General features: G+C 45.0%; 2 protein-coding genes across 3 annotated transcripts; both read left to right on the top strand.

Moving 5' to 3' along the window:
* The first annotated feature begins 340 nt into the window (after nt 1–340).
* Nucleotides 341–11,055, top strand: kat2a (K(lysine) acetyltransferase 2A). The gene is made up of 18 exons (XM_029625350.2): nt 341–660; nt 971–1,097; nt 4,244–4,389; nt 4,519–4,608; nt 4,710–4,891; nt 5,101–5,292; nt 5,444–5,550; nt 5,703–5,810; nt 5,999–6,135; nt 6,308–6,516; nt 6,634–6,760; nt 6,932–7,042; nt 7,129–7,272; nt 7,447–7,561; nt 7,656–7,692; nt 7,823–7,886; nt 8,564–8,648; nt 8,883–11,055. The coding sequence occupies exons 1-18, from the start codon at nt 436–438 to the stop codon at nt 9,074–9,076; spliced, it is 2,400 nt and encodes a 799-aa protein (XP_029481210.1). The 5' UTR covers nt 341–435; the 3' UTR covers nt 9,077–11,055.
* Nucleotides 11,056–11,580: 525 nt separating this feature from the next.
* Nucleotides 11,581–17,830, top strand: LOC115104123 (ATP-dependent RNA helicase DHX58-like). Of its 2 annotated transcripts, none has more exons than XM_029625351.2 (12): nt 11,581–11,717; nt 11,902–12,087; nt 12,289–12,493; nt 12,764–12,954; nt 13,112–13,225; nt 13,317–13,449; nt 13,608–13,793; nt 13,929–14,179; nt 14,304–14,615; nt 14,862–15,052; nt 15,198–15,288; nt 16,325–17,830. In XM_029625351.2, exons 1-12 carry the CDS (start codon nt 11,658–11,660, stop codon nt 16,508–16,510), a joined length of 2,106 nt encoding a protein of 701 aa, XP_029481211.2. In that variant the 5' UTR covers nt 11,581–11,657; the 3' UTR covers nt 16,511–17,830. The 2 variants fall into 2 exon arrangements, with proteins under 2 accessions (XP_029481211.2, XP_064862522.1); XM_065006450.1 differs by having other exon boundaries at nt 11,629–11,717; nt 11,871–12,087.
* Nucleotides 17,831–21,616: the final 3,786 nt, after the last annotated feature.

Raw genomic sequence — 21,616 nt, 5'->3', positions numbered from 1 at the left:
TTCCCATACTAATTGTAAACAGCTGTTGCCCCAAAGCTGAAGCCTTTCATTTCAAAAAGCAAAGGGATAAGTACACTAAGTTACATAAGAACCTCTCACAACAGTCCTCAGTCCTCTACTGACCTCTACTGGATCGTTCAAGTTGGATTTATACTCAATGTTGCTCAATAAATAGTGTACCTAATTCAACAGTGTAATAACGTATTTTTCTATTGTAAATGCATTTCTATGTTTTTATTGCAAACTTTGACTACTCCGGCTACTTTCAATACATTAGGCAAGCTGCAGGTGCCACAGACTACACTACCCATACTGCCTTTCTTCAGATCCAGGGCGAGGGGAGAGGTGAGCGACCCAAGCAGGGGTGGAGTGGAACCAATGATGTGTATACGCACCATTGAGTGGAACAAGCAGCAGTGAAGCGTGCGTTTTGATATGTCGGACCCGGTGGCACAGGCCTTGCAACCCCGGCTACATCAAGCTCAGTCTGGTGGGACTGCTGGGTCTAACGCTGCTGCGGTGGGATCTGGATCGGGGAACAGTGACCCAGTCAGACCAGGTCTTAGCCAACAACAGCGGGCGAGTCAGAAAAAAGCCCAAGTCAGAGCTTTTCCACGGGCGAAAAAGCTCGAGAAACTCGGCGTCTTCTCCGCTTGCAAGGTAGCTAGTTAGCTATATGGCTAGGCTAGCTAGCATAACCAACTTCACCAAAACAATGACTATCTAACTAGCCATTTCCCCTACTGGTATAACAGTCTCAACAAACAGAAACAAAACACCATTTGTATTTGGTTTTTAACATGCAACAATAGCCTTCATAAATGTATATGGCGTAGCTAACGTTACTGTCAAGAATATAGTTAGCAACAGCAAGGTTAACCAACTTTGCTAACTAGACAGCCAACGAGCATGAATCTGCTTTATGGTGCTAGTGTGGGGATTCTGATTTACTTTCCTCTTTTTTTTTTAGGCTAGTGACACATGCAAGTGCAATGGCTGGAAGAACCCACAACCGCCGACTGCCACCCGAAGTATGGATTTACAGCAACAAGCGGCCAGCCTTAGCGAGTCATGCCGCAGCTGCGGGCATGCCCTGGGTAGGCTGCCTTTATGACTCAACACTAGTTTGAAGGATAGATACGCTCCATGATCACACTGAACCTAATGTCATCAATACACATCATAGATATAGAATATGTATGCTATTCCATAATAGCAATAATTATAATAGGAATTGCACAATGTAGGTTTCAGTCTCATCTTTATTGAGTGAGTAGTAAAGTAAAATACTTAGATATCCTCCCTTTTTAAAGGGGAAATCAGCAGTTGCTACATCCATTTGTGTACTTATACATTTAATGAAATGTTTTATGTCACCTTTATTTAACCAGGTAGGCTAGTTGAGAACTAGTTCTCATTTACAACTGAGACCTGGCCAAGATAAAACAAAGCAGTGCGACACAAACAACACATGGAATGAACAAACATACAGTCAACACAATAGAACACGTCTGCAAATGAGGTAAGATCAGGGAGGTAAAGGCAATAAATAGGCCACGGTGGTGAAGAAATCACAATTTAGCAATTAAACACTGTAGTGATAGATGTGCAGAAGATGAATGTGCAAGTGGAGATACTGGGGTGCAAAGGAGCAAAAAATATTTTATATTAAAAAAAAAATAACAGTATGGGGTTAAAGTAGTTGGATGGACTATTTACAGATGGGCTATGTACAGGTGCAGTGATCTGTGAGCTGCTCTGACAGCTGGTGCTTAAAGTTAGTGAGGGAAGCTATGAGTCTCCAGCTTCAGTGATTTTTGCCATTCGTTCCAGTCATTGGCAGCAGAGAACTGGAAGGAAAGGCGCCAAAGGAGGAATTGGCTTTGGGGGTCACCAGTGAAATATACCTGCTGGAGCGCGTGCTATGGGTGGATGCTGCTATGGTGACCAGTAAGCTAAGACAGGGCTTTACCTAGCAAAGACTTCTAGATGACCTGGAGCCAGTGGGTTTGGTGACGAATATGAAGCGAGGGCCAGCCAACGAGATCATACATGTCGCAGTGGTGGGTAGTATATGGGGCTTTGGTGACAAAATGGATGGCACTGTGATAGACTGCATCCAATTGGTTGAGTACAGTGTTGGAGGCTATTTTGTAAATGACATTGCCGAAGTCAAGGATCGGTAGGATAGTCAGTTTTACGAGGGTATGTTTGGCAGCATGAGTGAAGGATGCTTTGTTTCGAAATAGGAAGCCGATTCTAGATTTAATTTTGAATTGGAGATGCTTAATGTGAGTCTGGAAGGAGAGTTTACATTCTAACCAGACACCTAGGTATTTGTAATTGTCCACATATTCTAAGTCAGAACCGTCTAGAGTAGTGATGCTGAACGGGCGGGCAGGTGCGGGCAGCGATCGGTTGAAGAGCATGCATTTAGTTTTACTTACATTTAAGAGCAGTTGGAGGCCACGGAAGGAGAGTTGTATGGCATTGAAGCTCGTTCTGGAGGTTAGTTAACACAGTGTCCAAAGAAGGGCCAGAAGTATACAGAATGGTGTCGTCTGCGTAGAGGTGGATTAGAGAATCACCAGCAGCAAGAGTGACATCATTGATGTATACAGAGAAAAGAGTCGGGCCAAGATTTGAACCCTGTGGCACACCCATGAGACTGCCAGAGGTCCGGACAACAGGCCCTCCAATTTGACACACTGAACTCTGTCTGAGTCGTAGTTGGTGAACCAGGCGAGGCCGTCATTTGAAAAACCAAGGCTGTTGAGACTGCGGTGATTGACAGAGTCGAAAGCCTTGGCCAGGTCGATGAATACAGCTGCACAGTATTGTCTCATATCGATGGCAGTTATGATATTGTTTAGGACCTTGAGCGTGGCTGAGGTGCACCAGTGACTAGCTCAGAAACCAGATTGCATAGCGGAGAAGGTACGGTGGGATTCGTAACGGTCTGTGATCTGTTTGTTAACTTGGCTTTCGAAGACCTTGAAGACCTATTGATTCTTGAAGAATATAACTTATATTTGCGTAATGAGCTTAGTTCAACCGTCGTACCCAATCAGAACCCAAAATATAAGTTTGTTTTGTATTTTATGTTTATTTGTTTAACCTTTATTTAACTAGGCAAGTCAGTTAAGAACAAATTCTTATTTACGGTGATGGCCTACCAAAAGGCCTCCTGCTGGGACGGGGATTAAAAATACATGAAATAAAAATATAGGACAAAACACACATTACAACAAGAGAGACAACACAACACTACGTAAAGAGAGACCGAAGACGACAACAACAGCATGGCAGCAACATGACAACGGCACAACGTGGTAGCAGCACAAAACAGGATACAAACATTATTGGCCACAGACAACAGCACAAACGGCAAGAAGGTAGAGACAGCAATACATCACTCGAAGCAGACACAGCTGTCAGTAAGAGTGTCCAAGATTGAGTCTTTGAAATGAAGAGATTGAGGTAAAACTGTCCAGTTTGAGTGTTTGTTGCCGCTCGTTCCAGTCGCTGCTAGCTGCAGCGAACTGAAAAGAGCAGCGACCCAGGGATGTGTGTGCTTTGGGGACCTTTAACAGAATGTGACTGGCAGAACGGGTGTTGTATGTGGAGGATGGCAGATGCAGTAGATATCTCAGATAGGAGGGAGTGAGGCCTAAGAGGGTTTTATAAATAAGCATAAACCAGTGGGTCTTGCGACGACGGGTATACAGAGATGACCAGTTTACAGAGGAGTATAGAGTGCACTTATGTGTCCTATAAGGAGCATTGGTGGCAAATCCGATGGCCGAATGGTAAAGAACATCTAGCCGCTCGAGAGCACCTTTACCTGCCGATCTATAAATTACATCTTGCTTGGTTAGGATGGTACACCGAATCAGGGTTAGTTGAGCAGCTGGGGTGAAAGAGGAGCGATTACGATAGAGGACTTCTAGAACTTCAGCCTGCAGCTCTGATAAGTGCTGAGAGAAGGACAGTGTACCGTCTAGCCTTACTCCCAAGTACTTGTACGAGGTGAAACAATGTAGAGCCTAAAAACATGGGTAAAACTATCATTGTAATACCACGGATGGTCAGTCCTTGCATCCGTAGCTCTGTCTATGAATTTGAGAGTAGTTCCATTTCTCCGGCCCCATTCCTGAACTTTTTGAGGGGGTCCTCAGTCATTGTTTGAACTGCTGATTGACGCTTTAAGAGGCTGATCTGTTATTGAACCCCTCCTGTGCAGCGGCCCATGTGTCCCACCTGGAGAACGTGTCAGAGGAGGAGATCAACCGGCTGCTGGGCATGGTGGTGGATGTGGAGAACCTCTTTATGTCTGTGCACAAGGAGGAGGACACGGACACCAAGCAGGTCTACTTCTACCTCTTCAAGGTAGGAAATCACTCCCCCCCTCCTTTCCAACCAGACAGACACGTGTAGATGGCCATAACCTCTACTTTTCTGGCTTAGCACATCTTGACCCTCTCTCTCTGTTGGTCTCTACCCCCCCCCCCCCCCCAGCTGCTGAGAAAATGCATCTTGCAGATGAGTCAGCCGATAGTGGAGGGATCATTGGGGAGTCCCCCCTTTCAGAAACCCAACATTGAGCAGGTAGTAACAGTCTCCTTCCTACCTGTTTCTCAAGCTGTTCTTTCCTTCTTCCCCAACGGTAAAGTACTTTTTGTACATGTTTGTTTTATTTTGTTCCTCAGGGAGTGTTGAACTTCGTTCAGTACAAATTCAGCCACCTGGCACCCAGAGAGAGGCAGACGATGTTTGAGCTCTCCAAGATGTTCCTCCTGTGTCTCAACTACTGGAAGCTGGAGACTCCCACGCAGTTCCGCCAGCGGTCCCAGAAGGATGATGGCACAGCCTACAAAGTGGACTACACGAGGTGTGTGTATGTGTGTGTGTGTGAGCCATGTGTTGTGGAAAATATATATTTTTTAATTTGCAACGTATTGCATCTTGCTTTTTTGATATTGTTGTATTGCATCTGGTTTATTTTCTGTTACTGTAAAGGTCTCACTGCATTCTGCTCTTTTTGTTCCCATCATTAGTGACTCACAACTACTGTAATCTAATATGTGTCTTGTTTCCCAGGTGGCTATGCTACTGCCATGTCCCCCAGAGTAACGACAGCCTGCCGCGCTATGAGACCACCCAGGTGTTTGGCCGCAGTCTGCTCAAGTCAATCTTCACCGTGACGCGCCGCCAGCTCCTGGAGAAGTTCCGAGTGGAGAAGGACAAGCTCCTCCCAGAGAAACGCACACTCATCCTCACACACTTTCCCAAGTACGTGGTGTGCAACCAATCCGTAGTAATCTGCTCGGAAAGTTGATACTTATTGTGGTTTCTCCCTCGAGTTACAACCAAACCAAGATTCTGGAGTGAGTGAGATGGACGCTGTGTATCTGTGGCTTGTAACACAGGGTTTGTTTCCCAGGTTTCTGTCTATGCTAGAGGAGGAGATCTATGGGGAAAACTCTCCCATTTGGGAGGCTGACTTCACCATGCCTGCCTCCGAGGGGGGCCAGCTGGGTCACCAGTTAGGTGAGGGGCACCTAACAACTAAATAAGTGGTTCTCATAAGATCCAAAAAGGCACTTATAGGTTGTACAACATGTAATGTATGATTTCCAGCTCTCCATTTTCAATAATTCTGTCTGGTTTCGGTCATTGTGCTGTGTTTCTGATCATGGTAGTGATCAGCCCTGCTGCAGTGTCGGGCTCGCCCTCCTTCTCTAAAGGCAACAGTGGCCCTTCGCTAGGCAGTCTGGGGCTGGACGCTGGCGTGGCCGAGCCCATAACAGGTCAGTAACTCTGGCAACACCGCCAAGCTAACTTTTGCTTTGCACCGGGTGTGAAGTAATAGCTGAAGTTAGTTTTTTCTATGTCTTATCTGTCTACGTGGGAGCTTTCATTTCCCATGCCTCTGTGGGATATAGCCTCACACATAAACAGCGTCTAAATGAATGGAGGTTGTACTGTCTCTCCTCAGGAGAGAAGAGGAAGCTTCCAGAAGTGCTGACCCTGGAGGATGCTAAGAGGATCAGAGTGATGGGAGACATCCCGATGGAGTTGGTCAACGAGGTGATGATGACCATCACTGACCCGGCTGCCATGTTGGGCCCAGAGGTGAGTTCTTCCCAAGACCGAGACGCATCATTTCATGTCCTTTCGCCAGTGCAACATGGATATTTACGTTGATGTTTTATCTAGTCTTAACATCGAAGTATGGAAACGGGATGTTTGTTCGAAGGAATATAATTAATTGACCGTGTTGACCATCACTGTCGCACTCTGCTAGACGAGTCTGCTGTCTGCCAATGCTGCTCGTGATGAGACAGCCCGGTTAGAGGAGAGGCGGGGCATCATAGAGTTCCATGTCATAGGGAACTCCCTTTCCCAGAAGTCCAACAAGAAGATTCTGATGTGGCTGGTGGGCTTGCAGAACGTCTTCTCCCACCAGCTGCCTCGCATGCCCAAAGAGTACATCACACGCCTGGTGTTTGACCCGTACGTAGACATTTGAATGGTGTCTCTCACCTGTACCCCCCCGTCTTCAGTGAAGCCTCTTGAAATGAACTTTTTGTGACCCTTTCTCTCCGCTGCCTTGGACCGTTCTCTGTCCAGGAAGCACAAGACGCTGGCCCTAATCAAAGATGGCCGTGTCATCGGGGGAATCTGTTTCAGGATGTTCCCCACCCAGGGCTTCACTGAGATCGTCTTCTGTGCCGTCACATCCAACGAGCAAGTCAAGGTATGGACGCGCCTCTCCTTTACATACAACAGCAAAAATACTGGAATCAATTACCTGGGTAAGTTGGACTTAATGGCTTGTTATATGACTTACGGTATCTGTCAGAGTTTGAATGTATGTTGGACTAAGAGCCCAACATTTCCCCCTGATTGTTTGCCATTGTGGTTTCAGGGCTACGGTACTCACCTGATGAACCACCTAAAGGAGTACCACATCAAGCACAGCATCCTGTACTTCCTCACCTACGCTGATGAGTACGCCATTGGCTACTTCAAGAAGCAGGTATGGTATAGGATGACAACATGTACCTCCCTCTCTTCCTCACCTCTCCTTTGACCTCTCTCCTCTGGCTCTTTTTGCCATTGCAGGGTTTTTCCAAAGACATCAAAGTGACTAAGAGTCGTTACCTTGGTTACATCAAGGACTACGAGGGGGCTACCCTCATGGAGTGTGAGCTGAATCCCAGAATCCCCTACACGGAGCTCTCTCATATCATCAAGAGGCAGAAAGAGGTGAGAGGACTCTGTAGGAAGTCCTCACATTGTGGGGCACACAGATTGAGGTGAATGTCAGTGGATGGTTATGCATCTCTGTACCTTTCTCCATCTGTTGATGAAAGGACAGTGTTAATGTCCATGTTAGTGTGTTTTTAGTCAACATGTCCCTGTGTTTCCATGACTGGTCAGATCATTAAGAAGCTGATTGAGAGGAAGCAGAGCCAGATCAGGAAGGTATACCCAGGACTCACCTGCTTCAAAGAGGGGGTACGGCAGATCCCTGTGGAGAGCATCCCTGGCATCAGTAAGTGGCTGTGGGTCCTTCTAATACCTTGTTCAGGGTATAGACTATTAATGCCTTGTCTGATGTCATGGTTTAATGATTTTTTTCTCCCTAGGGGAGACAGGCTGGAAGCCCAGTGCAAAGGAGAAAGTGTAAGCTGAATCTTTGGTCTATCAGGAAATAAAAAAAATGATGTGCAGTATTGTCATAAAAGAACTGGCAGCCTTTACAATCACACTCATGTCATTGAATTAATATATTATTACCTATCCTGTCTTGTAGGAAAGAGTTAAAAGACCCTGACGTTTTGTACAACATGCTGAAGAATCTCTTGGCCCAGGTCAAGGTAAAACACTGACACGCACCGATACAACCCAGTGTTCAACCTCAGGAGTGGTCAGACGGGTCTGCATCCCAAATGGCAACCTATTCCCTATATAATCCCTGATCAAAGGCCTCCCGAGTGGTGCAGCGGTCTAAGGCATTGCATCACAGTGCTAGCTGTGTCACTACAGATCCTGGTTCGATTCCAAGCTGTGTCGCAGCCGGCCGCGAATGGGGAGACCCATGAGGCGGCGCACAATTGGCCCAGCGTCGTCCGGGTTAGGGGAGGGTTTGGCCGGCCCGGGATGTCCTTGTCTCATCGCGCTCTAGCAAGTCGTGTGGCGGGCCGGGCGAAGTGCACGCTGACACGGTCGCCAGGTGTACGGTGTTTCCTCCGACACATTGGTGCGGCTGGCTTCCGGGTTAAGTGGGCGTTGTGTCAAAAAGTAATGCGGCTTGATGGGGTTGTGTTTCGGGGGACGCACAGCTCTCGACCTTCGCCTCTCCCGAGTCCGCATGGAAGTTGTAGCGATGGGACAAGACTGTAACTACCAATTGGATTCCATAAAATTGGGGAGTAAAAAGGGTAAAAAAAAAAAAAATCCCTGATCGAAAGTAGTACACTCAGTAGGGAATAGGGGACCATTTGGGATTCAGACTGAAAGTCCTAACAACGGTGTGGTTGTGTTCCTATCCCAGACTCACCCTGATGCCTGGCCCTTCATGGAGCCTGTGAAAAAGACTGAGGCTCCAGACTACTACGAGATCATACGCTTCCCCATTGGTGAGTATATCATCTGCTCATTATTCCCTGGCTTGTTTATATGTCCCAGCCATGACAATTATCCAGCTCTTTGAACTCATTTTGATATTAAAATAGGGAAAAAAGCATTCCATGTTTCACCAACTCGATGCGCTTTTAATTGTAAGTCTGTCTGGATATGCCGTTAAACCCGCTGAAGGAATATTTCAAATATAACCTACGTGTCTCCCTCTCCTCTCTCCCTCCTTCCTGTAGATCTGAAGACCATGACGGAGAGGCTGAAGAACAGATACTATGTGACCAAGAAGCTGTTCATAGCAGACCTGCAGCGCGTCATTACCAACTGCCGTGAATACAACCCCCCGGACAGCGAGTACTGCAAGTGTGCCAACACCCTGGAGAAGTTCTTCTACTTTAAGCTGAAGGAAGGGGGCTTGATCGAGAAGTGAAGCTAGGGTCACAGGGTCACCATGCACGACGGCCCCACTGCGGAACAGCAGGAAGGAGCGCTCGTGGACACTCACTCACGCACGCACACCCACACACACTGTCTTGTGATGACTTCGTCAGGGGGTCACTGCTAGCCATATTCCAACCCTTTTTCCCCTCGTCTTTTCTTTTAGGAACCCTTTATTAATGGCAGTGTGTGTTTATGCATGTTTATATTACTGGTGGTTGAAGGGAACAGTGGAGTATAACCACACAATCGCGGAGGTAATTGGAAAGGCTCTATGGGCGAGGTTAAGTTTGTTAATGTGTCGAAATGACTCTCCATCAATCTCTCACTCTCTGTTTGTTTGTCTGTCTCCCTCTATCCCCGTCTCAGTACCCTCTGTAGTATAGAATCTCTGTGTGTTGCCGTCTCATTCTGGTTTCATCCTTGCTCTAAGTGACACATAGAAGGAGCTGTAACGTATTCCTGTGCCTAAACGGCTGGTCCCACAGCAGATCATGTCACACTTTCCACATAGGTTAAATTCAAATTATAGGATGGCATTTTCACGGGATTGTTTCTCAATCGGATGAAATAATGCCCGCTTAGACATTCACACTCGCAGCTCCTCCAGATGGGAGTTGTATTTTTTGGCACTGTCGTGGAAACGTGAGTAGGGTGGGGGGGGACCTACGCCGTTGTTGCCTTCCTGTACTGACATACACTTGAAAAGAGGCCAGTAGACTTGGAGGGTAGAAACACAAGACGAGAAATGTTCCGACTCGCATTGTCAAAGTCCGGTCGCAGTCACAGATAATGTCCGCGTTGCGATTGGTCAGTAGCAAAACTTTCCATTTTCCTATACGTTTCATCTTCATGGTTGCCCTCGAATAATTTCCCGACAACTACTGTATGTTGAACTTTGTATTTATTTATTATTTCACCTGGACAGTATAATGAAAACCTACCGCTACATTTGAAGATACTTAGGCCTAATGTTAGTGTAGTCGTCAATACTGTTCTTTTCCCATTCTCTTCTGGGCCAGTATGGCCATGTCACTGATCTCAAACATGGTTGTTTTTCTTGGGGAAATATCAGAGATGGCGTAGTAATGTGTCATTGTTGTTTTAATGGTGTTGCCTGATCTGATGGTAGTCTCTGGTATCCCAGACCAAGGGCAACATCAGGAGCGTTGTTAATGTGGGAGCCAACCCGTCTGCCTAGGGAGACTACTCTGAGGGTTACTGGCCACCCTTTTGTTTAGGTTTCTGTTCGTCCTAAAAATAACCTGTTTCTGATGGAAGCACAGGATCCAACCACAGTGGTAAACATGACCGTTCGGTTTGTCAGTATTTCGCTGAAAGGCCATAGAGCCCCTGTCAATACAGTATGTAGGTGATGCACAGCACTTACCCTCCCTGCTGGTTCTGTCTCTTCTATGGTGGATATGCATTGTGTTAATGTGATAATGGCTGACAAACACACAAAAAACAAGTGTCCGGTTTGGTGTTCACTCCATACTCACAAGCAGTACTGCATGGTGGTGAACTTGAATCTGCATCCATTTCTGTTCTGTTGTTACTGAGATGGCCACTGCTATTCACACACACCCACTTCTTGTTCATGGTCGGTGTCTGATTGTCTGCCTCTTGAGATGCCTTTGGTTCTCTGCTATTTTGTAAAACGTTTTGGGGGGAAATGACTGGTCTGTGCTGGGGTGGTTGAGTATTCCACTGAACTGTTGTGTGTGTGTGTGTGTTTGTACTTGAATCATGACTAGCTTTGAGCAACTAAAGTGATGTCAATGTTTCTTTATTCAGGGTTGTCAGTTATGTATCTCTCAATCTACCTATGTATGCTGCATTACGATTCTGAAAATACTCTGTGAGTGAAATGTAAAAAATATTAGCACGGCTACAGTTTCTTTTAGTTATATGGTTTGAAGAGCTCTTTACTGTAATATTGTTCATGAAAATAAAGTTTTTATAGTCAAATATTTCTGTGCTTATTATCTTATAAGATGGCAACTAGTTTCAGTAAACACGTGTTTTTTTATGTTCCAGTAACCACGCAGTGTTGTTTAGTAGGTGTGACCATAAGGTTTATTCAGGCTGTTTAAATGCCTGAAGACATGCTCTTACTTGTGTTTCTCATGGTGTCTTGCAGTTTTGTTCTCCTGATGTCACAACTGGTAAGAATGGGGCCCATTAAGGGCTCTGAGTGTTTTGTCGGGCTGACAGAAATCTGCAACAGATTTCTCCTGGACTGCAGATAGTTACAGACATACCAGTCCCTCTCTGTACAATGCCACTAGATTAACACATCTGCAGTTTGGTAGATTTCATATCTGATACGGTTCCTTACGTGTATTGATATCCCTATTGATATCCCTACAACTCTTCTACTATAACTTTAACTATAATTCACATCCTTGTGTAACTTCTTTTACTTAGACATACTTTGTTGGCCCTCAAGAACTCCCTTGAATGGGACCCCCTCTTCACATGAGACAGAAGTGCTTTTGGTTTTGGTTTTCTGTTTGGGTGTCAGTGGGGTGGAAATGTATCAGTGAAAACCCCTCTGTAACCTGGCCACAATGGACCATGGACATTGTCTGCTGCTGATCCAAAACATAGAGCTGCTTCAGAAACACTTGGTGAGCTGAGTTTGAAATTGGCTTGACTTCATCTGTAGCTGACTGCCACAAATGGTAGTCATACTGTAGGGACATTTGCAGTGTGTATTGCATTTCAGTTTAAAAATAGCCTTGTGGTGCACTGCCTTTAGTCTGAGTGTTTTTATTTCTAAGGACAAGGAGTTGTGTGTGTGTGGACCAATAGACCAGTAGGATGGCAGACTTTGGGCTGTATGAGTACCAGGAGGAAGTGGTTCAACGGGCTCTACGGGGGGAGAACATTATCATCTGGCTGCCCACCGGAGGAGGAAAGACACGGGCTGCTGTGTATGTGGCCAAAAAACATCTGGAGAATAACCCTGGAGCTAAGGTGGCTGTGCTGGTCAACAAGGTAGGTAGGGAAGGGTTACTAGAGCTTTGGGCCGATTTAGCAGATGTTTCAGAGTAACTGGCCAGGTAACTGACCCATCTGTGTAATTGTATCTAGGTAGTATTAGTATAGGTGTGTTAGTTCTATACAAAACCAGAAAATAAAGGTTCCACTACTCCCGGGGAAACCATGGCTAACTGTTGTTGACGTTATGTTTTCCAGGTTCATTTGGTTGAACAACACTACAACAAAGAGTTCAAACCCTACCTGGGTCGGGACTATAGCCTGGTGTCTATCAGTGGGGACTGTGACCAGAAAGACTTCTTTGGCTGTGAGGTCAAGAACTCTGACCTGGTCATCTGTACAGCACAGATACTGGAGAATGCCCTGACCAACCAGGAGGAGGGAAAACATGTCGAGCTCTCACGTGAGTCGCTACTCTGCCTCCTTCCACATATTGCTGTGAGGTGTGTGTAGCACACACTACTTGTTACTGATTATTTAGAAGTAAGGTTGTTGGCTCCCAGGCTTTGTTCAACTGTGCACCAGTAGCCCTTGGGTAGTAGCAATTGGGTTTGGGTATCAATCCAAATTGACAGGCACTTCATGATAAGGGGTATGTTGAAATATTCTACAGTAAAACCATTGGATTCCATTGAGTTCACAATACCATTGTGTTCCTTTCTCCCAACCATAGAGTTCACTCTGCTGATCATTGATGAGTGCCACCACACTCATAAGGAGGGTGTCTACAATAAGATCATGGGGCGCTACGTGGCACAGAAGCTGAAGGGGGAGAGACGGCTGCCGCAGATCCTGGGCCTCACTGCCTCTCCTGGGACAGGGGGAGCCAAGAGCATCAAAGGAGCTGTGGACCATGTGCTGCAGGTCAGTTTTTCTCTCTCTCTCTCTCTCCGGTGGTCTTTACATGCTATTTATTCAGCCCAAACTTTCATCCTGAGTAAAAAAAACGAACAATGTCCCTCATCGAACCCTTTACATTCACCCTTTAAATATAGCTCATTTCGTAATTTATGGCCTTCAGATTTGTGCCAACCTGGACTCAGTGATTGTGTCGTCCAAAGTGTACGCCCCTGAGCTGAAGAAAAAGGTCCCCAGACCCAGGAAAAGGTTTGACATCGTTGACAGAAGACCTCAGGTGAGTTCAATTCTGTTCTGTAAACATAGAGCCTTTGAACTTGAGAGCTGTATTGGTTTGAATTCAACAAACTCCTGTTTTTTTGTCTCAGGACCCATTTGGGGATCACCTGAAGTTCATGATGCAGTTTATCCATGACTTCATGGCCTTAGGGCCTGACTTTCCTGTCAAGGAGTTTGGCACGCAGGAGTACGAGGCAGACGTGGTGATTCTGGAGAAGAAGGGTAAATCATCCTCTCAGTATGAATTAATACCACATTATAGAACCTAAGCATAGGAACTATTTTCATGCACCAAATCACACAAGGAACCTTCCTCAGTCAATGTCATAGTTTTGAATACTGTATTAAAACCTATTTTGGATGTGTGTTTCCTGGTGTAGGTGTGACAGACAGGAACAGACTGCTGGCCCAGTGTGCTCTCCACCTGCGTCAGTACAACAACACCCTGCTCATCAACGACACTGTGCGCATGGTGGATGCCTTTAGGGTCCTGGAGTCCTACTATAGTACCAAGACCTCCACCGCCACGGATGGAACCGACTTCTTCCTGCTTGGGCTCTACCAGGGTGAGAACCTGCATTTCTCTTGGAACAATCTCTCTGACCTTCTCACATACTGTATGCATGTGATTCTCTGGAATGTTAAGGGTATAGGAAGTTCAACTTCTGAACATTGATAGTCAGTGTTCTGTTGCTCAACAGAGAACGAGGTGGAGCTGAGGAAACTGGCAGGCGATGCCCGGTTTGAAAACCCTAAGATGGGGAAGCTTCAGAACACCCTGCTGGAGCAGTTTGACCAGGGTGAACACTCCAGAGGCATCCTGTTCTCCAAGACCCGTAAAAGCACCCACTGCTTGTATGACTGGGTGTCCAACAACCCAGCACTGCAGCGTGCTGGTATCAGGGCAGCCATTCTGACTGGCGCTGGCAATGGCACCAATTACATGACCCAGGTAACTTGACATTAAACACAGTCAGAAGTTTTGGAGATATAGCAATGTGGGTTGGAAAGTGCCAAGACCTGTGTTATACCAACGACTGACCTCTGTTTGTGTGTTTCTGTGGTTGCGCTTATAGAATGAGCAGAAGGACACAATCCGCAACTTCCGCCTGGGCTCCCTCAACCTCCTGATCTCCACCAGCGTAGCCGAGGAGGGCCTGGACATCCCAGAATGCAACCTGGTGGTGCGCTACGGGCTGCTGACCAATGAGATCGCACAACAGCAGGCCAGTGGCCGGGCTCGGGCGAGTGACAGCGTTTACTCTGTGGTGGCCCAGGCGGGGGGGCGGGAGGTGCGTCGGGAACGCCTCAATGAATGTCTGGAGGACTTGACTGGCAGGGCCATCGGCGAAGTGCAGAGGATGGAGCCCAGGGAGTTCCAAATGAAGGTAAGGCGATTCCTCATGGTGGTGAGGCTGGTATCTTTCTCTATGTTCTACCCCTGCATGTCTCTAATCTCTTTGGGAAAAAGGACAGACCTACACTCACTCACTTTGCTTTTTTCATGTATTTGCCTTTTGAACCCGGCACCAAAATGATTTTTGTTACTACAAACTTTTGAGTTGAGCACTCCCGTTCCTCATTATCTAATCTTGTTTTCACTTGATTTCTTCTCTCTCTGCCTCCACTATTAGATCACTGATCTCCAGACAGAAGCCATATTGACCAGACAGTTGGCAGAACAGTTGAAGATCAAGAAGAGGAGTCGTTTCAGTGCTGCTACGGTTCAGCTCTCGTGTCGAGACTGTTTTGTGCCCGTGGCCTTCGGCAATGACATTAAAGTAATTGAAAACGCACACCATGTCAACATCAACCCGGACTTTGAGTAAGTTGTGTTTCTCTCATGTCTGTCCTGATACTGATCACAAGACTTATTGGTCCACATTGCAAGGCTAAAAGAGCACATGTTTGAAGTGGTTTTGCATCAGTGTGTGTGAGGAGGTAACCTGTGCATGTGTGTTTGTTTTCAGGAAGTACTATAAGACCGGTGAGCAGACCCCCCTAAAGACTTTTGAGGACTGGGAGCCAGGCCGTGTGATCAGCTGTGCTGCCTGTGGCAAGGTGAGGTTGACTTTTAATCTATAGCTTTTTATTTTAGGCCGAGACTGCGGATCCGTAGGCATATATTTTGCCTAGTGGCGTGCGCTGTTGAGGTTGTGGACACATGAGAGAGAAATGCAGCCATTCACACAATCATCCTAAAACCTGAGGTGGTGTTTTTTGTCTTACAGTAATGTTATGCTATTACACTGAGTGTCCAAAACATTATGAACACCTGCTCCTTCCATGACATCGACTGACCAGGGGAATTCAGGTGAAAGTTACGACCCCTTATTGATGTCACTCATTAAATCCACTTCAATCAGTGTAGACGAAAGGGAGGAGACATGTTAAATAATGATTTTTAAGCCTTGAATGTGTGCCATTCAGAGGTGAATGGGAAAAACAAAAGAGTTCAGTGCCTTTGAAGGGGGTATGGTACTAGGTGCCAGGTGCACCGGTTTGTGTGTGTAAAGAACTGCAACGCTGCTGGGTTTTTCACACTCAACAGTTTCCTGTGTGTATCAAGAATGGTGCACCACCCAAAGGACATCCAGCCAGCTGTACATAACTGTGGGAAGCATTGGAGTCAACATGGGCCAGCATCCCTGTGGAACCCTTTCGACTCCTTGTAGAGTCCATGCCCCGACAAATTGAGGCTGTTCTGAGGACAAAAAGGGGGTGCAACACAATATTAGGAAGGTGTTCCTAATGTTTTGTACACTGTGTATATTCAGTTCTGCTATGTACAATACTATCATTATGTGATCTTGCCGACATTGATTCAGCTTTGATCTCCCTTTATTAAACGAGCACCATTTGCCAGAGTAGCCTGTTATATACGATTAGAACAGAGACTGTACGTAAATACAGAATCCTGCACATGCGCAGAAACTTCGGAAACCTTAAGCCCCCGGGAAGAAAGGTCCATTTTTAAAGTTGGACCAGCAGCCATTCCATTTATCTTATGGTGCTAGGATTATTCTATTGTCTTTTAATATGCTTATATATGGAAATCGTCATCAGTATATTTGTTTATGTATTTCAATCTGAACAGCAATGGGGAAGAGAAATGGTATATAAGGAGATTGCCCTGCTGCCCATTCTGGCCATCGAGAACTTTGCCATGGAGACTCCGGAGGGAAGAAAATTAGCCAACAAGTGGAAGAAAGTTGAGTTTACAGTGGAGGAGTTTAACTTCAGCATGTACTGTCAAAACAAATTCCCTAACTTGTTGGATTGATACGCTATTACACTGGAGGAAGGCCTGTAAAACTGGGGGCTTTCATGGTGTTTCCACCTCGTACTGTTTTCACCTTTCCACTAACCTTCTCTTCCTTTCTCTCTCTGTCTGTCAGTCTGTGTTGCTTAGTCTAGACTACCATTGTGTTACTTATGCATGACCCTGAAGTGTGTCATTGTCCTATTTTATATTTTATTTCACCTTTATTTAACCAGGTAGGCTAGTTGAGAACAAGTTCTCATTTACAACTGCGACCTGGCCAAGATAAAGCAAAGCAGTCCGTCACAAGCAACAACACAGAGTTACACGTGGAATAAACAAACGGATGGCACTGTGATAGACTGCATCCAATTTGCCGAGTAGAGTGTTGGAGGCTATTTTGTAAATGACATTGCCGAAGTCAAGGATCGGTAGGATAGTCGGTTTTACGAGCGTATGTTTGGCAGCATGAGTGAAGGATGCTTTGTTGCGAAATAGGAAGCCAATTCTAGATTTAATTTAGGATTGGAGATGTTTAATGTGAGTCTGGAAGGAGAGTTTACAGTCTAACCAGACACCTAGGTATTTGTAATTGTCCACATATTCTAAGTCAGAACCGTCTAGAGTAGTGATGCTGGACGGGCGGGCAGGTGCGGGCAGCGATCGATTGAAGAGCATGTATTTCGTTTTACAGGGGGAGAGATGCAGTGCCTTGGGTATGGTTGGCCCTGTTAAATCATGTCTTGCCAGGCCTCCACACTGCTATAGGCAGTGTGACGCTGCAGTGTGCTAAAGCATGTTACACAATGGTCAGGGTTAGAATTAGTGCGTCAGCTTTGTTTATGCCCAAGGTCCTCTCTCCCCTCTTTCCCTCCTCCCTCTCTCTCTCCTGGGTTTCTTCTGCTCCAGCGCAGCCAAGCACGCAGAAACATGTGAACTTAGCACCCCTGTTCTAACATGAACTCAAATGATCTGTTTTTCTATTTTTAGCAAAGTAGTATCAGCATGGTCCATATTTTGTCATGAATGTTATTTACTGTGAATTGGTCTTTGTTTTCGATTGAACCTGAAACTTATTCCCCTCGCCTGATACTCTTTGATATTTGATGCTACTTGATCATGTATGAAAAATGTTAAAATTGGGAATTCAATATATTCCACATGTGTACCATTTTATTGTGTGTTGATAAGGGTGTAGATTTCCTTGTCTAAATTAATGAAATGATCTACTGTAGTATTTTTTATTTATTCTTGATAAATAATTTGGTATTATTTGTCTGAACATGTCTATATTGAATGTTATAAATTAAAAAATAAAATAACTAATAGATAATAGAAGTATATAGATCTTGCCTTCATTGCTGTCTTCATACACTCTTCCACAAGATGGCGGTCTTAGCCTTCCAATGTCTACTTCCATACTTGCAGTAGAGGGAGCTCATGGTTTTAGATTCCCTCCTTCCCTAATCCGTGCCCTTAAATTTAGTATGGGGAGAGATATTTCGTTTAGAATGGGGAGAGATATTTAGTTTAGTGTGGGGAGAGATATTTAGTTTAGTGTGGGGAGAGATATTTAGTTTAGTGTGGGGAGAGATATTTAGTTTAGTATGGGGAGAGATATTTAGTTTAGTATGGGGAGAGATATTTAGTTTAGTATGGGGAGAGATATTTAGTTTAGTATGGGGAGAGATATTTAGTTTAGTATGGGGAGAGATATTTAGTTTAGTATGGGTAGAGATATTTAGTTTAGTACGGGAGAGATATTTAGTTTAGTATGGGGAGAGATATTTAGTTTAGTGTGGGGAGAGATATTTAGTTTAGTATGGGGAGAGATATTTAGTTTAGTATGGGGAGAGATATTTAGTTTAGTGTGGGGAGAGATATTTAGTTTAGTATGGGTAGAGATATTTAGTTTAGTATGGGTAGAGATATTTAGTTTAGTACGGGGAGAGATATTTAGTTTAGTACGGGGAGAGATATTTAGTTTAGTGTGGGGAGAGATATTTAGTTTAGTATGGGGAGAGATATTTAGTTTAGTGTGGGGAGAGATATTTAGTTTAGTGTGGGGAGAGATATTTAGTTTAGTGTGGGGAGAGATATTTAGTTTAGTGTGGGGAGAGATATTTAGTTTAGTATGGGGAGAGATATTTAGTTTAGTGTGGGGAGAGATATTTAGTTTAGTGTGGGGAGAGATATTTAGTTTAGTATGGGGAGAGATATTTAGTTTAGTGTGGGGAGAGATATTTAGTTTAGTGTGGGAGAGATATTTAGTTTAGTATGGGGAGAGATATTTAGTTTAGTATGGGGAGAGATATTTAGTTTAGTGTGGGGAGAGATATTTAGTTTAGTGTGGGGAGAGATATTTAGTTTAGTATGGGTAGAGATATTTAGTTTAGTATGGGGAGAGATATTTAGTTTAGTATGGGGAGAGATATTTAGTTTAGTATGGGGAGAGATATTTAGTTTAGTGTGGGGAGATATATTTAGTTTAGTATGGGTAGAGATATTTAGTTTAGTATGGGGAGAGATATTTAGTTTAGTATGGGGAGAGATATTTAGTTTAGTGTGGGGAGAGATATTTAGTTTAGTGTGGGGAGAGATATTTAGTTTAGTATGGGGAGAGATTGTCAATCATGAAAGGCAAGATTTATTTCCAGTGCAAAGCTTTCTTTGCTCCTCATCTCCATTCTTGAAAACACTTGTTAGGGTTTAGCAACTTCTAAATGACAGATTTAGCCACCTAATTACAAGATTAAAGCTGTGTCTTTTGAATTGCCTTTTTTGGTTCAGTTATTTTTTTCGTGAAACAATTTACTGTTCAAAGAAAAAAGACTTAATTGGGGTTAGCTGGGTTTCTCAACTCCACAATATGTACATCTCATTGGAGTTTGGCTGCATGTTGAGGAGCACCTTCACCGTGTCACATGATTACTAATCCCTTCAACAAGATCAGCAGAGTAGGAGCCTTTTGAGCACCACTGTCTCTCTAGGACATGTTTTATAACAACTAGGAATTATAGGAAATGATTTAGCCAGAAAAGCCTGCAAAACAGGGCCTATTTTGTTTTCATGGGGGGTTCAGACAGACAGACAGATGCACAGACACAATCAGAGACAAGAAGACCGACAGGGAGCAGAATAGCTGATGTGCAGAATAGCTGATGTGATTTGGCTTAATCAGGCCTGGGCTCTGTAATCATAGCTGACTACTTGGCTGATGCTAATTCCGTTCACGTTAATTGCAATCAGCTCCTTGTCTGACATGAAAGCAAGGTTGTTGAGCAACTATTTATGATGCCAAGGCCGTCTGATGGCAGTCTGTGATTGTGTGAAGGAGTTGATCAGATAAGTGCAGACATTGACTTGAGTGACAGCGGCACACCACTTCCACATAGTTTATACTTATGATAACTGCCTGACACTTCCAATGTCAAAGCCACTCCAATGTGAGAGATGACCTGGAAGTGAATTTAGAATAGCTGCGTGGAGAAAGAATGATACTGACAGGCCTTGAACATACCTTTGTCTATCATGGAATATTCCCTTTTCTCTCTCTCTCTCTCTCTCTCTGGGTGAAGGCTTGGCCAAGGCAGCTCACTTTGTTTATTTCCAGGGTCTAGAGGAGTAAGAACAACTCTGTTACTGGATGTTGTAATGCATGCTGCCCAAAGAAACATGTTCCCTCATAACACATGGTGAATGTAATGGTACGTTATTTGTCCGAACTGGGTGGGCAGGTGGTTTAGAGCTTGGACTGCAGTATGACAGGTTGCAGTATGACAGGTTAGAGGAAGACGCAGGGAGAGGATGTCTGGTAGAGAGGTGGGGAAATGAGCACAGCAGGGATTACTGGAAAAGAAACAGCACTTTGCGTCAACATTTAAATGGTTCCGATTATACTTTAGTTTGTCTTTTTATAACATTCGCTTGGCTCTCTCTAAGACGTCTCGCCTGTTACGTATGTGTTGTGTGTGAATTACCTCTACATGCTGTTTTGTTTTTAAGCGCAGGGGAAATCCTGCTGGGTCTGGCCTCTCCTCTGTCTCACACATCCACACGCAAATACTCTCACATGCTGTACAGACACATACACACTTGGCACACTCAATATTTTCACACACGGACACTGACAGACAGGCTCTTAGAGACACATGCACACATACACTTTAACACACACATACTGCCAGTCACCAGGACATGGTCTCCCCTGAGATATGTTCTGTTGCAGCCAGCTGCCCAGCCAGGCTGAGTGTTTGTGCTCTGCTGCCTGCCAATGAGTCAACTGGTGCTGCTGTACCCTCCGCTCAGTCCCCCTCCCAGCAGAGAACTAGGTGACGGGCATCATTAGCCTTATTCTCCTGCCACTGCAGTGGATCCAGTTACAATTGGTTTTAACGCCACCACATGATTCTACACGAAGGCAGGCGATGACATGGGCAGTGTGTGTGTGTGTGTGTGTGTGCGTGCGTGCTTTGGAGGCCCTTTTAGCTCTAAAACACCATTTGACCATCAGAGCAGTCCAACAGATCAGTGTAGCACGCCATCACACTCAGAATGACAAAACACGGCCTGTTGTTGTTGTCTTGTGAAGTCACTCAAAGGTCAGAGTTGAGTTGAGTGCTCAGTGGATATTTCAAAGGTCATAATCATGTCTCTCATCGTCTGTATGAGGAGAAAGCATATTTGAAAACACAGTAACTCAGTTTATTAGGAGTGCTTCTTTTTGTGGAGGGAACATGAAAATGATTATAAACCAGTACATCAAGAAGAACATCTTTGTTGACTTCTGCTTCCTTTGAACCAAACAGAGCTCTCTAAAATGCAGCGTGGGCTGGAGTCAGTGGTCTGCTAGCCGTGACCTCACTTCAGAGCCAGGAGTTAACTCATTTTAAAGGCTACTTCATGCTGTATTATGGCCCTGATAAAAGGGAAGCGTGTCTTGTCTCAGTGCCACTCTGAGAGTGGCTGTGCTTTTGTCTCCTACTCACTTCTCTTTTTCCCCCCCTCCGTGTCTCTCTCGGAGACTGGATGGACTGTCTGTGAGATGAGGAACTTTAATCGGCTCGTCGCCTTCATCACACCCCATTGTGTTCCTGTCACTGTTTGATTGAGAGCAGAATGAGGATA

Source organism: Oncorhynchus nerka, linkage group LG21, assembly GCF_034236695.1.
Source record: "Oncorhynchus nerka isolate Pitt River linkage group LG21, Oner_Uvic_2.0, whole genome shotgun sequence".
NCBI classification, from domain to species: Eukaryota; Metazoa; Chordata; class Actinopteri; order Salmoniformes; family Salmonidae; genus Oncorhynchus; species Oncorhynchus nerka.
This window is presented reverse-complemented; position numbering and strand designations above follow the sequence as displayed.